Source organism: Artemia franciscana, chromosome 2, assembly GCF_032884065.1.
Source record: "Artemia franciscana chromosome 2, ASM3288406v1, whole genome shotgun sequence".
Lineage (NCBI taxonomy): Eukaryota > Metazoa > Arthropoda > Branchiopoda > Anostraca > Artemiidae > Artemia > Artemia franciscana.
In genome coordinates this window covers 10,993,677-11,010,618 of record NC_088864.1, presented here as the reverse complement: position 1 = coordinate 11,010,618, position 16,942 = coordinate 10,993,677, and the positions used below count along the sequence as shown (strand labels likewise).

General features: G+C 34.7%; 1 protein-coding gene across 2 annotated transcripts in view; it reads left to right on the top strand.

Annotated features, from left to right (window-relative positions):
- The first annotated feature begins 308 nt into the window (after positions 1 to 308).
- LOC136037219 (uncharacterized) overlaps positions 309 to 16,942 on the top strand; it is an 86,375-nt gene continuing 69,741 nt past the window's right edge. For both annotated transcript variants that reach the window (XR_010619888.1, XM_065719823.1), the window contains exons 1-2: positions 309 to 431; positions 13,877 to 13,971. Coding sequence is in view for 1 of the 2 variants with exons in the window: in XM_065719823.1 (XP_065575895.1) it covers positions 383 to 431; positions 13,877 to 13,971 (144 nt within the window). In the remaining variant the exon portion in view is untranslated. The remainder of the gene's footprint in view (positions 432 to 13,876; positions 13,972 to 16,942) is intronic.

Here is a 16,942-nt window from a genome sequence, read left to right as displayed (position 1 = left end):
GGTAAGACTAAACTTGATGAAACTTATATATTTAAAATCAGAATTAAAATGCGATTCTTTTGATGTAGCTATTGGTACCAAAGTTCAATTTTTTAGACTTTTGGTTACTATTGAGCCGGGTCGCTCCTTACTACAGTTCGTTACCACGAACTGTTTGATTACCAATACTTGTTTCTCAGCTTCGAGCTAAATGTCGTTTAGTTTCTTGTCTCTTAGCTAAATAAGAAGTTCCAAACTCTTTTATTGACAGCACTGAGGCAACTTTTAGGTAGGAGATTTTGGCAAATGCTTATCAGTTTTTTCTTTGTCCTGAATGTAGTATGGATCTTAGAGCTAAAGACTTGAAAGTGTACGAGAAGTTTTTTCGGGAGTTGTAGGCAACATGTTTGGGGACCAAGGCAAAAAAACAGGGTATCTACTCATTATGAAAAGTAAGAAATTATAAGACAAACGGTCAGTCTTAAAACTATGGAAGAAACAGACCTGAAGCCCCCCCCCACTCCCAGTACATCTAAGTTAATTTAGACTAAAATTATGGAATGTGTGACAACGTTGTCACTTAAATAATTTTCTCCTAGCAAGAATTTCCTTTATTTATTTATGTGCGTTTTTGTAGCTCCAAAACCGTTAAGTCAAAGAACTCAAGATCAAAATTTGCGATAAAAGGCAATTCTTCCACGGAAGGTCAATGAAGGAGTAGAAATGCTGCCTCAAGTGCATAATAACTTAGTTGTAAAACTTATTCCTTACGATGTTTGGATCCCCCTATTCTTTTCGAGTTAGTTACAATTGTGTTATTGAAAAGTCAGCATATCACCATTTAATTTCTAGTTATTTTTCATAATAAAATTATTCACAAGTAAAACAAATGTTTTACGCTTTGCCTTTTTTAAACTAAATATATTAAATGTATAAACTTACCTGTTGTACACTAAATAATTCTTTATAACCAAAAGAAATGTTGCAGCCAGATGTATATTTACCTTTCTTATTATTTTCAAGCAAAAAGTGCCATTTGGTATTCCAAAATATGGAGTCCTATTTATTTATTAAATATATTTCCCCAGAATTTAATCAATAAATTCAAATAAAATACGCTTAAACCAGGAAAACCCATAAACAATTTTTGGGAAGAGATTGGGCAGAGTTCCTCCGACTCCCTCTTTATACCAGAAATACATACCTGGAGAATGAGCATGAGTTATGCAGTATTTTTACTCAGCTGCCTGAGCTTAAAAATCATGCTTGATTAAAAGCTCGGAGCAGTCGTCCTGAATGTACATGTAGGCCTAAATATTTGATTTGCTGTGCCGATTGCTAAATGTTGGATTTTTCGTTTTTTATATATGCGTTAATATGAACTTTTCCTGTTAATACATTTTTATTTTTCTATCGTTATTTATTCACTCCACCTGTTCTTCTGTTACTGTATGGTGGGCTATAAATAAAATTCATTCATTGACTCATTTCTTAAGGGAGGGCGGAAAAATTTATCAAAGCAGTAAAAACGGCAAAGTATATGAAAATTTAGGAATAATTAGTAAATAATAAGATGTTCAGGGCACTTATAATAGACACAAAGGTTTTAGCGTCCCTTCTTATTCCATACAATTGTTTATATTACCCATCCTTGTTGATATTTTATGCATGAATCTTAGAAATCGTGAAATATGACCCAATGGATATACTCGTTTAAAGTAACTCTTGTTCGGGGTATATTAATTTAACTTAACTGTTAGCTTAAGAATACCCTTTAATTTGTTGCCATTATAGTTTACATATGCATACTATTTATGGATAATCATGCAAACTATAAAGGGCTAAAAGGTGATGCAGACTACTGGTTTCATCTTTAATCAAAAATGGTTAATGATAAACGTTAAATTGAGGCCTTACACTAAAATTTGCAGTTTTGAGTGGAGTAGGTTTGGCACTAACTCAAAACAGATAATTTAAAAATGTTCACAAGGTTTCATACATGAAATTTTGTTGAAGCAGATTCTTTGCGATAGGAAATAATTTATTCTAATACGATTAATACATATTTAACTACTGAGGTACTTGTTGTTTACACATAATTAATTAGCTCTTTGCTCACTGTTGCCAAATGACGAATTTGCATCATGTGGGCGGTACTTAGGGGGGTTTCCCGTTGTATTTTTAAGTAGGCAGGTTCTTTTAAACAAATTTCTTCGAGAATTTTTACCTTTGGTGTATTTCCACTTGAGAAATCTTGATTTTGGTGCATATTAAAGGCTACGTTTCCCTATACCAAGTACCTGGTAACAATGTCTTAGTCGAAGTTGCGTAAAGTAACGACGCTGATACTCATTTAGTTTGTTTCACGTTTTGAGCTTTTTGATATTTTAGATGGCTATTTGGACTGTATTTTGTTATGTTTTTCTAAAGACAGCTGCTAAATAAGAAGGGGGGCTCATTAATTCATACAGATTTAAAATCTGCATGATTCTGATTTTAATTGGATGTGGTATCACTATCATTCATAAAACCTGTTCTAAACATGTTTTATTCTTGGACGTCTGTATTGTACGCATATTATTTTGGACGTTTGGGCCATACACCATGGCCTAATAGGGCTTTTTTGTGAATAAATCTATCCATCTATCTATCTATTTTCCTTTTTGTGATGAGCAAGATCCAAGATTTTGTTTATTAAATCCAAGGAACTTGAACAAAAAGTGCCATGGAAAAAATAGTGGATGAACAGCCCCAAGACCTTCATTTGGGACACTCCAATCACTTAGAACGAAAATCTTTATATGGCTCCAGCTATAACTAGACGAAAAATTCCAGACTTTCTATTAAAATTTATGGATCACCGTGTTTTACTTTTGCTATTTGTATAATTTGGGGCCTTACTCTTTGAGCTACACTTTCCAAGTCACCCCTCAGAGGAACATATTCTGCGCCTTTAGAGTGTTCTAATTAAAGTGGTTATCTTAAAGTTTTTATCCGATTTTGTTCGGGTCTACGGAGGCCCCCCATTCGGTGCGCTATTGGAGTATGATAGTGTGTACTATGACCGCTGCTAATCTTTAGCAAAGATACTATAGCTTATAATTTGCGATCGAATGATATATTTCTTAGTTTCTTACAATTATGTGTTCTGTATGAGGGCCCCGGAATAATTATCATTATAATGTTACATCGGTAACACTTTACAACGAACACCACTAAGTTAATTATGATGTAGTTATAAAGCATCGATTCTATGTGGATTACTTAACTAACTTGGGGTTCTCACCCCTTGTGCTGATCAGCTCCTGTCACCCCGGGAGGCAAATATTTTGATCTTTTGACGAATCTAACTCAAATAGCTTTCTAAGAAGTTTAAGCTGATGCCTAAGAGGAATCCAAGAGCACCTAGTGGTACGTAAGACAGTAATGGCGTTTGAAGCTGCACTCGGGTTGGCTATTGCCCTTAAAACGGTACAAGAGTCACAATCAAACATTTTGTGACAATGATCTGAAAGTACAGAGAGAATCCGGCTAATAACACTGAAATCCTAAAAAAGGAATTCTAATAACAATTAACACGTTAAAAGAATTGGCTTTTTACTCTGATTAAAAAAAAAATCAACTGAAAGTAAGGAGCAACCTTAAAACTGGAAAAGAACATGAATTATTCCGTAAAGGAGGGGGTTGCCCCCTTCTAAATACCTAGCTTTTTGTAACTTTTTCTCTAAAGTTCTTTCTTACTTTAAAAAAAAGTATCTTATTTCGATTGAACGACTTTTGTGTTTCAGGAGAGGTTCTTAAAGAACTGGACGAAAAGACAAACTTAAGCGTATAGAGCAAGATATTTGGGAGTAGGCAACCCTTCTCATACACGGAATAATTTCTGTTCACATTAAGTTTTAATGCTCCTCCTTACTTTAACTTGAAAAATCTGATTTTTCTTTACTAAATTTTTATCGTTTTTTCAATAATGAAGGCATTTCCAGTGTTTTCGTCTGTGACGAATTCCCTTCTCCCCACAAAAATCCTCCATGAACAGTTCCTACCATGAAAAATCCCTCCCCCCATCCGAAAATTCCATTTTCGCCAAAATTTCCCCCCGAAAATTTATTTTATACGATTCCGCCTAAAAATTCACCTTTCATTTGAAAAAGCCTCCGATTTCAGATCGTTTTCTAAGTCATGACAGAAACCTCTCATAGGTAGAAACCATCTCAATGGAAAGTCTGATCATTTTTTAAATCATGCCGGAAATTTCCCATCCGTAGAAATTTTTAACGCCCCCCCCCCATCATGAAAAAATGCTCCTTTAAAAAATACTCCCATGGAGTATTTCTTCTGCGGAGAATTTCCTCATGGAGAATTTCTCCTGCAGAAATCCCCCTGCCCCCAATTAAAAAAAGTCCTCCCGACAATTCCAATCCCCATCGAAGTTCTCATCCGGATAAAATTGAATCAACAAAAATATATTACGACAAATAAAAAATTGTATTGGAATTCTGCAAATTCCCAAGTGCAAAATTTTTCTTGGGGAGTTTAGCCCTGGAAACTTTCCTCCCCGTGGAAAATACTCACCGCGGAAAGTCATCCCCTTTGAATCCGAAAATCCCCCCCCCTAAAAAAATGTCTATATACTTCCAATTGACCAACACTTTACGCAAATAATGAAACAATTTTACAACTTAAAGCCCTTCCCCAGAGCCTGTGGGGGTTGTATTATCCCCAAAGGCATAGTTATTGGATTTCGCAGCAATGGTGAACAAAAAATTTATCTCAAAATTTTGGTCCATCAACCTTATAGAAAAAAGAGCGTGGAAGGGGGGCTAGTTATCCTCCAATCTTTTTGGTCACTTAAAAAAAGGCCTTAAAATTTTGATTTTGGTTAGAACGAGTCCTCTCTCAACATTATAGGATTATTAGTTCGATACCACAGCTCCCGGGGAAAAAATATATGTAAACAAAGGACCGTGATGTTTGTTCTGACAAAAAAAAAAAAAAAAATCAAAATTCTATATTTCTTCAGATTGGAGCTTGAAATCTTTATAGTTCGATTGTCTGATATGCTGAATGAAATATTTTTCAAATTTTTTTTTAGCTTTTTGGGGGTGTCCCATCTTTTTCGAGAATCACGCAAATTTTATCAGGCTTTTGATGTGTAACTCCTAGCTTTTGATTGGTAACAATAGACTTAATGAATCTTATATACTTGGAATCTGAAAAAAAACAATTTTTTGATGTATTATTGATGTCAAAATTTCGTTTTATAGAGGTTTGGTTACTATGCAGCAGAGTCACTCTACGGACTTTTTGATACCAAATATAAAATTTATTACGTTGCCATTCTCTGTGACATTTTCTTCCATTTACTGTGCTCAATTTATAGAAAGCCTACACAGTGATAGTTATTTCAAATTTCATTCGTGTCACCCTATTTCAGTGAAACAAGGGGTTGTGATTGCACTGGTGGATAGAGCTTCCGGGGAGTTGTTAGATTCTGAATTGTTGTATTTGAGGTATATTTCATTTTATTTGTAGAGAAAACAATGCCGTAAAGTGGCACATTCGTTCCTGAGAAATCAGGCAGTCTACACAAGTTAAATGGTTAAACTAAGCCTGAATAAAGGTGCTCTGGGGAGTTGGGGACCTCCTATCTTATTGCAGAAAAATGTTTCTGACATTTATTTTAAAGCTTTATTTAACTAAAATGATTTGCTCCATATAATTGGTGGGTGGGGGGGGGCAGTTATCCCAAAGAGTGTATTTCCATGAAGCAAATTGATAATTGGTAGACATTGATATTTAATACCTCTTTATTTCAGGGAAATATATTTGGTCTACACCTTTATTATTAGTGCTAGGGAGAGGGGTTAATAGTGTCCTTCCCATTGCGACAACTTTTCTCAATATAGAATAAAATATTACATTGATATAAATGCATTATATATTATATAGATACAGTGATAATATTTTTTCTTATATTGTATGTTTTCATCTGACAATTTTCAAGGCCAATTCTTGCTTGTTTAATATTTACATCCGCGTGATGAACCAGAATAAAAGCAAACAGTTGGCTCAGCTAGAACGGATTTAGTTCAGAAGGTTACTGTATCTTAATCCGAATGTGAACATTGGAGTAAGAATCGCTTTATTTGCTAAAATCTAAAAGCACAGCATGAGTTGAACGTAAGTGATGAAATCTGAAAATGAATCTCAGCGGGAAAATGCGTTCAGCACGGATGTATTAATCTCAATGTAATGTGGCAATCTCGGTGGCTTATTCTACGAGAGACATGTTAAAAAGGAAACAAGAAAAGGAAACAAGAAAAGGAAACATGAAAAGGAAACAAGAAAAGGAAACAAGTGTCAAAAGGAAGATAGTGCTGCAACTGGTGCTTGGTGCTGTATAGCCTAACTTGGTGACATGTTAAATTTCAAAAAGAATATGTGGAAGAATAAAAAAACTTTTTTAGAAATCATTATTAGGAAGAGAGGACTTAAGTACTACTAATGATAAGCATAGATGAAAATGAAACTACATTATTCGGTGGCCTAGAGAAAGGAATCGTCATGACGCTTTAAATGGATCAAAAAGACATACTTTCATACAATGTTTACCTTGCTTAACCCTTTTTATGTATTAAATAAAAAAAACTAATTTTTTTAGCTGAAAGTAAGGAGCGACATTAAAACTTAAAACGAACAGAAATTACTCCGTATATGAAATGGGTTGTCCCCTCCGCAGTCCCACGCTCTTTACGCTAAAGTTTTTAATTGTTTTAAAAAGTAGAATTGTGGCAAAGAGTCAAACTTTAGCGTAAAGAGCGAGGGATTGCGGAGGGGACAACCCATTTTATATGGGGAGTAATTTCTGTTCGTTTTAAGTTTTAATGTCGCTCCTTACTTTCAGCTAAAAAAATTAGTTTTTTTTGTTTAATTTCTGAACGTTTTTGAATTACTGCATGTTTGGTTTTGGCTCTCCGCACATAAATTATTAAAATGAAACTTGTATATTAATTCTTTTTTTGGCTAAATGGCTTTCTCTTAGTTTTGATCAGACGATTTTGAGAAACAAGGGGTGGAGAAGGAGGCCTAGTTGCCCTCCAATTTTTCGGTCACTTAAAATGGCAACTAGAACTTTTAATTTTTAATGAACGTTTTTATTAGTAAGAAATACACGTAGCTTAAGAATTAACTTACATAACAAACTTTCATAACCTTATATTTTTATTATGTATACGAGGGGGTTTTTACCCTCGTTAATACCTCGCTCTTTACACTAAATCGTAAGTTTTGTCCCAATTCTTTAAGAATGACCCCTGAATCAGAAAGGCCGTAGAATAAATAGTTGAAATTACTAAAAATACTTTAGCATAAAGAGCAAGGTATTTATCTCCTCCTAAATACCTCGCTCTTTATACTAAAGTATTTTTAGAACCCCTCATATGCGTAATTATCTCTGTTCGTTTTAGGTTTCAATGCTACTTCTTCCTTTCATTTGAAAAAACGTTTTCATGTTTATTTTTCATTGTTTTCTTATAGTAGTGCTAGAGAACCCTGCGCCCTTTTCATTGAATTTTTCTTCCCTCATGACAGATTCCTCCAAGGAAAGATCCTCCAACATAGCCCCCTCTCCTCAGCCCCACCCCCAAACAAAATAAAATCCCCCTGAAAACGTCTGTACACTTCCCAATAACCATTACTATATGTAAACACTGGTCAAAGTTTGTAACTTGCAGCCCCTCCCCCAGGGATTGTGGGGGAGTAAGTCATCCCCAAAGACATAGTTATTATGGTTTTCGACTATGCTGAACAAAATGGCTATCTCAAAATTTTGATCCGTTGACTTTGGGAAAAAAATGAGCGTGGGAGGGGGCCTAGATGCCCTCCAATTTTTTTGGTCACTTAAAAAGGGCACTAGAACTTTTCATTTCCGTTAGAATGAGCCCTCTTGCGACATTCTAGGACCACTTGGTCGATACGATGACCCCTGGGGAAAAGAAAAAAAAAAAACAAAAAAAAAAAACAAACAAATAAACACGCACCCGTGATTTGTCTTCTGGCAAAAAATACAAAATTCCACATTTTTGTAGATAGGAGCTTGAAACTTCTATAGTAGGGTTCTCTGATACGCTGAATCTGATGGTGTCATTTTCGTTAAGATCCTACGACTTTTAGGGGGTGTTTCTCCCTATTTTCTTAAATAAGGCAAATTTTCTCAGGCTCGTAACTTTTGATGGGTAAGATTAAACTTGATTAAACTTATATATTTAAAATCAGCATTAAAATGCGATTCTTTTGATGTAGCTATTGATATCAAAATTCACTTTTTTAGAGTTTTGCTTACTATTGAGCCGGGTCGCTCCTTACTACAGTTCGTTACCACGAACTGTTTGACTTTCAGCAAGAGACTTGATGCTACCTTTCTACAATAAAAGGTAATACGCGTAAGCAAATATACATTATTTTGACCACGAAGCCCAGATGTGGGTAGTAGTCCCACACACAAGAGGAGAAGGATTTTTTTTGTGTCTTGGTACCGTAGGGTTTATCCCTGTATTCCTCTGAAATTTATATACAATTGACTGTTTTTCCATGAGTTGCGACACAGTTTATACAGTTCCCCTTACAATAATCTTGAAGTTCCCTAAAAGATATTCCTGCGTATACACATAAATAATTAACTTAAATTAACAAAACTACTCTCTAATGTCGCCCATACGGTAGTAAATCATCTTAGGAACCTTTTAGCTCACAAAAGCAAACATCACGAACAATCTGATGTAATGAATAAAGCAGGGGGGAAGGGCTTTGGAATTCACCTCCCTAAACTCTCGTGATTCTTATAATGTCATATGTATTGATTTGTTTTTTTAAGAAACTCTTTCTTCTCCCCCAATCAAATCGAACTGAGGACCCCCCATTGAGGATTAAAATGGGGACAAATGCAGAGGGGGCTCTGTGTCTCTCTGTGTTTTTTTTTATCCCCCCAGATTTCAAAAATACGTTTTTGAGGGTCAATTTTATATAAAATGCCTTTTTTGTTATCCTCATTGGAAAAATTAGAAAAAGTATAGCTTCCTCCCCCTTAAAGTGGAATCCTGCCTACATGGCAGTGAGTAAGCATACATGCCAGTTTGGCTTGATGTACAAGGAACGATTTCAATAAGAGAGTATTGCGCGCTTTCAGAAAGTTAATTCTTTTATTTGACTTCTTGCATTAGTAAAAGTCGACAACTTATAGAAGGTCTTAAGAATAAAAACAATTGGGAAATACTAAAATAGAGCTAAAAAATCTAAACAGGAAGACTATTTAATTTCATTTATGGGTAAATAAAAAAAATCTACGTTTTAACTTTCAATTGTAATATACTCCAAATGTAAGTAAAAGCTTAAATAGGGACATTGAAACTCAAAGTGAAGATAAAACTACCTGATATATGAAGAGGACAACCACTCCATAACTGCATGCCTCAAAATATGTGTTCAGAGGGGGAATGTTTTTAAGATGTCAAAATTAATTTTTTGGTCATAGTTATCACTTCTCTTAGTAGGGGGAAGTCTCCGGACATATCTTTTTATTAGAGATTTCTCCATCTGTGCAGAAAAGAAAACTAATGTTTTATTTTTTGTTACACTGTAAATACTTCAATAATTACTGGGAACCAGTCATCGTGCCGCGTTTGCAATGTGTTGTGTGCTCAGTCTAAATGTTCCTTGAAGTGATGGGATTTTAGTGGGTGAACTTTTCTCTCACTCTGTATCTTCATCCAAGAGTTTAACTCTGAGGAGGAATTGCTATATAGTTCTTAAAATTATTGTTAAATATTGTTAAGTATTGTTATGTACCGTTAATTATTTTTAAGTGGTCTGTAACGTCGGTTATGCTTCTTAGTTTTTAAATACGTATCTTTCTTCCCTGCGAACCAGCTTCAATAGGTTTTTTTTACAGTTTATAATCATTTTTGCAACTATTTGAACTAATTTTAGTTAGAAAGTCTTATGTGTCCATAAGCATGTTTATTTCACAATTTTGTGTATCAGACCAGTGTAGATTTTATGTTTAAAAATTTTCAGTTTTATATATTATAATTACCAAAATAAGAAAAAAAAACAGTCCAAAGAGAAACGGTCAAAAAACATTAAACCATAAATATAACTCAATAAGTGTGTTTATGTCACATTTCTGTATATCAGGCCAGTGTAGATTTTATATTTTAAATTCTTTAGTTTTATATATTATAATTAGCCTACAATGGATTGTAGAAACATATATGAAAAAAATAATAACCAAAAATAAAATCAAAGAGCAGAAAAAAAACGAGGGTAATATCGGCTGGTGGAACAATATGAAGTAAAAATAAGCAGATATTTCGACAAGAAACTCCAATTTAATCCAAAAAAAACTTAACCTTTTAAAGTAAACTTCGCAAGAGCAGATACAGAACAAGTCTACTCTTGTCAAGTTTGATTCAAAAGGTTATATTGTTTTCGTTTTTATTTTTTCTGAGCACTGAAGACGACTTGGCGAAGGCCCTCGTCGAAATATCTGCTTATTCTTACTTCATACTGTTCCACTGGCTGACAACCCTCGTTTTTTCTCGTTTCTTTGATTTTATTTTTCATTTACTATTTTTTCTTTTTTCTTTCATGCGTCATGTATGGCCAGTGTGATCTTAGAACGTATTTAGCCACAGTGCGACACAAATTTATCTCGCTACAAGTATTTGCACCAAAAAATTGGTTTTAAATACCGGTGGCAAAACAGAAGCAAATTCTCCATCAAAATCAGTTGTGAAACACAACCACTCACACTAAGGCCACACACTTTTTGCTTAACAAAAATTCATGAAAGTGTTACCCCTAGGTATAATATGCACGCAAACCTCCAGTTAGTAATTAAATGATTATATCTTGCCTTATAATAAGCTGCAAAGCAGTTTCAAAATCGTTACTTTAACTACTGAATGAGATAAGCAAACCGAAGCTCTATACCATACAAGGCATATTCTGCTTCATAAATATTGCTTTTGTTTGACAGTGCGGAGAGGCGAGTTGTGCATAGCTGCCAACAGCTTGCTTTTCATTTTTTATTTAAAGCTAAATAAAACCGCAAAAGATGTTTAATGAACCTCTGTAACCATAAATGTTTTGAGAACACGGCATTTTATTAGCCCATATTTTGGTTTTCAAACTTTTCGGTTAGCAGAGCAAACTAATTTTAGGCCAACAGTCTATAAAGCCTAATTAACAAACGATGTGTAAATTTATGGAAGTTCTTAAATAATAGTTTGTTTTTTTTTTACAAATTTGCTCATGGTGATGAACGGCAAGCAAAAAAGGCCTTTGTCAACGGAAACCAAACTCCAAGAAACAAATATATGAACCTTTGAGTCCCGCAAAAGAATCTACCTTTAATACTGGTTAAATAAAAAAAACAATTCTGACAGAGAAATTTTTCAAGGAGAGTCAAAGAATTATTATACAAAAAATGAGCAAAAACAAAGTCAAATAATTTTGTAAGTGTAAAACTACCATGAACCGCTCTTAATAAATAGATGAAGCCCAAACGAACAGAAATTACAAAAAATTACCATGTCAACCTCAGAACGGGCAGAAACTAAAAGCAGTAGGGCTCTCACCCCCCCCTCTCCCTCTCTCTCTCTCTCTCTCTGTCTCTCTCTCTTTCTCTGTGTATACGTTTGAGCGGCTCTTTGCTTGTCTCTCTGTCTGTCTTTGTGTGGTTGTATGTGTGATCCCTTGATAGTGAATTGATACCTTTCTTTCTTTCTCCATACCCATGCTGCAGAACTAAAGCTTTCAAGGAATCTAGGTATCTTGAAGAAACTGAAGGACACATTCCCACGTAAAATCCTGACCCTTCTCTACAATTTGCTCATCAAACCCCACTTACAATATTTCGCAATGGTATGGCAGTCACCGTTCAAATCCCATCTAGAAAAAACTCGATTGTATCCACAAGAATGCCTTGAAGATCATCAAACATACAGAACATTATCTCTCACTAATATCGCTGTTTGAGCTTTCCTACTAGGTGTTTGCTTTCAGATTCTTTTCCGGCTTGCTTCTGCCACCTTTTAGGATATATTCCGTTTGGTAGCCGAACATCATCTTCTAATTACAAGACTATATGCACAGAGCCTTATTTGACATACGCAAACAATAAGGTCAGATTTTTTGCCTGACATCGTCTGTGCTAAGGCTTACACTACCCTTCCACTCTAACTGAGAGGTAGGACCTCTCTTGGTTCTTTCAAAAGAGAATGAAAAAATATCGTGTTTTGAAATAGGTTAAATTGAATAAAGAATTTAAATGGATAAGAGAATTTAGTCATTGATTTTTTTTAAGTGTAGATTGGAGTGGTTTGCTCCTGAATGAAATGGTAAGGACTTCTAAAGATGATGTTGAAGGGGCCATGGTTGTATCGAAGAGTGGAGGATGAGTCATAGTGCGTCATAAGTTTTGAGGTGTTAAGGGACTCAGCATGCATTTTTGCATAGAGAAGAAAGATCATGAAAGTTATGAGTATTATATTTTTTTTTATTAAACCCGAGTGAACTGAACTAAACTGAACTGAGGAGGAGAACAACCCCTTATATAGAGAATTTTCTTTTTATTTTGAATTTTAATGCTACTTCTTAGTTTCAGTTAAAAAACTTGTTTTTTATATTTAATTCCTGATCGATTTCCAAATAATCTAGCTCCCCCTAAATGAAAAATTGACTCCCCACGTGGAAGACTTATCCGTGGATATTTTCTCCCAAGGAAATTACCTTCTCCTTGTAAAATGCACTCCGGATAATTACATCATCTCTGAAATTCTCCCCTTAAAATTTACTGCGGACGACTCCGTCAGAAAAAATCTCACTAGCGAGTTTTCATTTGAAAAAACTTCGATTTCTAATCGTCTTTCCAATTACTCTAGAATCGTCCCTTCTGTAGAAAATTATTACCAGATATTCCCCCCCAGTGGGAAGTTTATTCCGTGGAAAAATCCCCCACGGAGGATTTTGTTGGCAGACAATTTTTCCACGGAGAATTTATTACGCGGAAAATCCCCCCACCCTTATGTTCCAAACTATTTCAAACCCGCTGAAAACTTCCCCCGGAACATCCCCACATACAAAATTGAGTCAGCAAAAAGAAAGTACGGAAGAGGAAAGTTCATCCCCGGAAACTACCATCACAAGAGGAAATTCTCCCCATTAGAACCCACCCAGGCAGAATTTCTCCCCCCCCCCCCAAAAAAAAAAATGTCGTATACTTTCTAATAACAAATAGTGTACGTAAAAAATGGGCCAATTTCATAGCTTACTGACTTTAAACCAGGGGCTGTGGAGAGGGTCATGTTTCCTAAAAGACATAGTTATTTCAATTATGCTAAGAAAAATTTTTATTTGAAAACTTTGATCGGATGATTTCAAAGAAAAGGGGCGTGGGAAGGGAGCAAGTTCTTCTCCAATCTTTTTGGTCAGTTAGAAAGAGCGCTAGAGCTTATAATTTTCTTTCGAATTTCTGATCTTTTATGACCATCGGTTCGATACGATCACCCATAGGGAAAAAAACACAAAAAGGCAAATAAACACGCATCCATGATCCGTGATTCTGGCAAAAATGTCAAATTCCACATTTTTTTGTTGGGAGCTTAAAACCTCTACAGTAAGGTTATCTGATGTGCTTAGTCAGATGGTGAAATTTTCATTAATAATCTTTAACTTTTGGGGGGGGTCGTTCCCCTTTTTTCAAAAATTAGGCAATTTTTCCCATGCTCGTAGCTTTTGATGGGTAACAAAAACTTAGCTAATTTTATATATTTAGAATCAGCATAAAAAGCCAATTCTTTTGATGTATCTATTAATATCAGATTCTGTTTTTTAGAGTTTTGGTTACTATTGAACCGAGTGACTCCTTACTTACAGCTTGTAACCACGAACTGTTTGAAACGTGGCAAGAAGAAATATCTTTTTAAGGGGGTAAGTGATTTGTGACTACATTCAATCGGTTCTGAGTTAGTGTTTCTAGTTTTTTATTTCTGCATTGTCCTCACAAAATATTACATTATCTTTTTAAGGGGGTAGGTGATTTGTGACTACTTTCAATCGGTTCTGAGTTAGTGTTTCTAGTTTTTTATTTCGGCATTGTCCTCACAAAATATTACATTTTGCTGTGAAAAATATTAAATTTAAACTGAAGGTTAAAATGCATAAAACATACCTCCGTGTAAACTAAGTGGTACTATTTTTAATTTTTCCTACTTTGAAAGTCATTTTTTGTTTCCATTGTTGTTTTTTTTAAGATCATTCCTTTACAGTTGATGAATATACATTGTTGATAATATGCTTCATAAAGACAATATTCTTAAATCTATTTTGGGTTGGACTGAAACAAATACTCTCCTTGTGAAACTAGTATAGTTGGTGTTTGATGTCAGAAGTGTTTTGTCCTTTTTGAGATTAACCCCTTACTTTAGAAAATATTATTGTAATCAAGTGAGATCAAGCCAAAAATGAATCATTTGCTTTGACTCCAAACCTCAAAATTTTAAGACGTGGAATAGGTCAGATTGACTTCTTATGATTAATGTTATCCTGTAAGAACAACAAATATCAGTCGAAATAGAACTCATAAGAGAACAAAAGAGAGAGACAGAGAGAGAAAAAAGAGAAAGGATGAAAGCAAGGGAATGAGAAGAAGATGAGAAAGAGGAGGAAGAGATTAACCTGTGGTTAAGCATCAGCAGCATTCTTCGTCTGAGAATAAATTTTTTAACACTTTTACTTAAACTTCCACAAGAGTCAAGACTCACCCAGGAAATTTTGGCAGGGAAATACATTTTCAGGAGGGGATTTGAAATCAATGGATCTAAAAACAAAAAGCGAATGTCATTTAGATTGGTTTACAATTAATAATGTTTTCAATAAGATGAAAATGACTTGATTTTAAAAATCTTAGGACAAATTGTAGGTAATTCACAGTCGTCTGAGTCTTAGAGAAAGTATTTATTATCTTCTTTTTCGTCCAGTGTAGTCCATTGGCCCCTGACTCCAGAATGGTGGTGCCCCAGATATAAATAACTTTTCTCGTCCTCCAGATCTAACTTGTCAAAAGGTATCATTTGCTACAAGCATCTCTCCCACCCAACTTTTAATAGCATGGTTGCGACTAGAACAAAATGTGTTGTGATTACAATTGTCACATGGTTTTTCTTGGTAGTGCTTCAATAATGTCAAAATATAAACGATTTAACTTCTGATATCAAAACAATTTTTTTTCAGCAGATTGTAATTTTGATGTTTGCTAATTTTAATATAATTTTTTATTTCAAATTTGCCATCGAGGTTAAGCTGCCAAAGAGCAGATTGTTTGAAGAAATAACATCAATCTTACTGATAAGTGATTAGTTTAATGTTAACGGGTTAACGGGTAACGAGTAACTGATAGTTCAACTGGTTAGTTAAAGTAGTAATTGATATTAGTTTAACGGTACTCAAAGTCTCGGAGATGCTTAGAATCATAGTTTTTTAGCTGGCAACAGCGTTTACAATTAGAGGAACGTCGTCAACGAAATCCAGGTTTATTCGAAACATGAGGAGATGACTGACTTTTCCAAGTATCACTCCACAATGATTTCTCAGCGCGTTCGACATTGACCAATCTACTGCGATATTCAGCAATGTGGGAGAAAGGAAATATCACTATCTTACCCTAACAAATTTCCAGACCTTGAACTGAAAAACGTTAAAACTTGAACTGCCATATCAAGACACAAGGGTGCAAGTCTTCACTATATTATGCACGTTTGGAAAATAACTGAATGACCTCTTGCGGCATTCTGTCCCCATCCACAATTCTCGATTGTTCGTTTCCAACGGAGAGGGGGGTCAGAGGTGGCCTCAAAACTGACAATGACATTGAAAATTGCTGGATAAATGTGTGGTAATGCTGAATCACCAGGTGAATCGTTATTGGTGGCCCTGATGCAATCCCCTTGGCCTGAACTACTCTTTTAGCCATTTAGAAGAACTTTTACTTTGGAAAATTATAAAAACAGGCCATCTAAGTGACAAAGTAGAAGTAAGGTGGTTACGCTTTTAGAGTTACCAGAGGCTTGTTTTAGGGATGGGACAGTGGGGGCCCTTGGCCCAGGAGCAGAAATTATAGGGACAAGGAATTTCAAATAAATAACATCACGTTTCAAATCATTTCATATTTTTTGAAATTTTATTTCTATTTAAATAAAGTTCATGGCGCAATTGATAATGATAATTATTAGTATATTATAAATTAATTTATAAAATAAATCAAATATTGAAAAAAATAAAAATTAAAATAACTAAGTTAGAATAACTAACGATAATGGTATAATTCAAATAATAAACTAAAAAATAATTAAAAAGTAAATTATTAAACAAATAATAACTTCAAAATAATTTTCTTAATAAATGAAAATTTTGTCAAAATTTTACTTGAATGTTTTTGGGGAAACAGGGGGGGGGGGGCTAATCAATTTTTTTTCGGGTGCAAGAGAGGCCAGAACCACCACAGGAGTCGCCACAATCCATATGAGGCCGGATATTTATGCAAGGCTCGGAGATATCTCTAAAATCTCGTTTGATTAGAGCTAAGACTACACAGATTAATTATTCAGGGAGATCTTTCTTGTAGAAACGCTTGAAAAATATTTACTACCTAACAGGTACTGTATCCATGGTATCCATAAGAGTTGGGGGGCTGGCAAATATGCCGTTTTTACAATTGTATGTATAAGAAACCAAAGAGGGTATTTTTAAGTGAAAATCATCCAATAAAGCATTTTTCAACATAAATTTTTCTGGAAGGGGAGAGATACAAAACTTAAGAGGTAAATGCCATCCTGCCTCATCCAGGAGAAAGAAAAACTATGCTGTACTTATTCCCGACTTCTGGAAATTTATGATCATATCG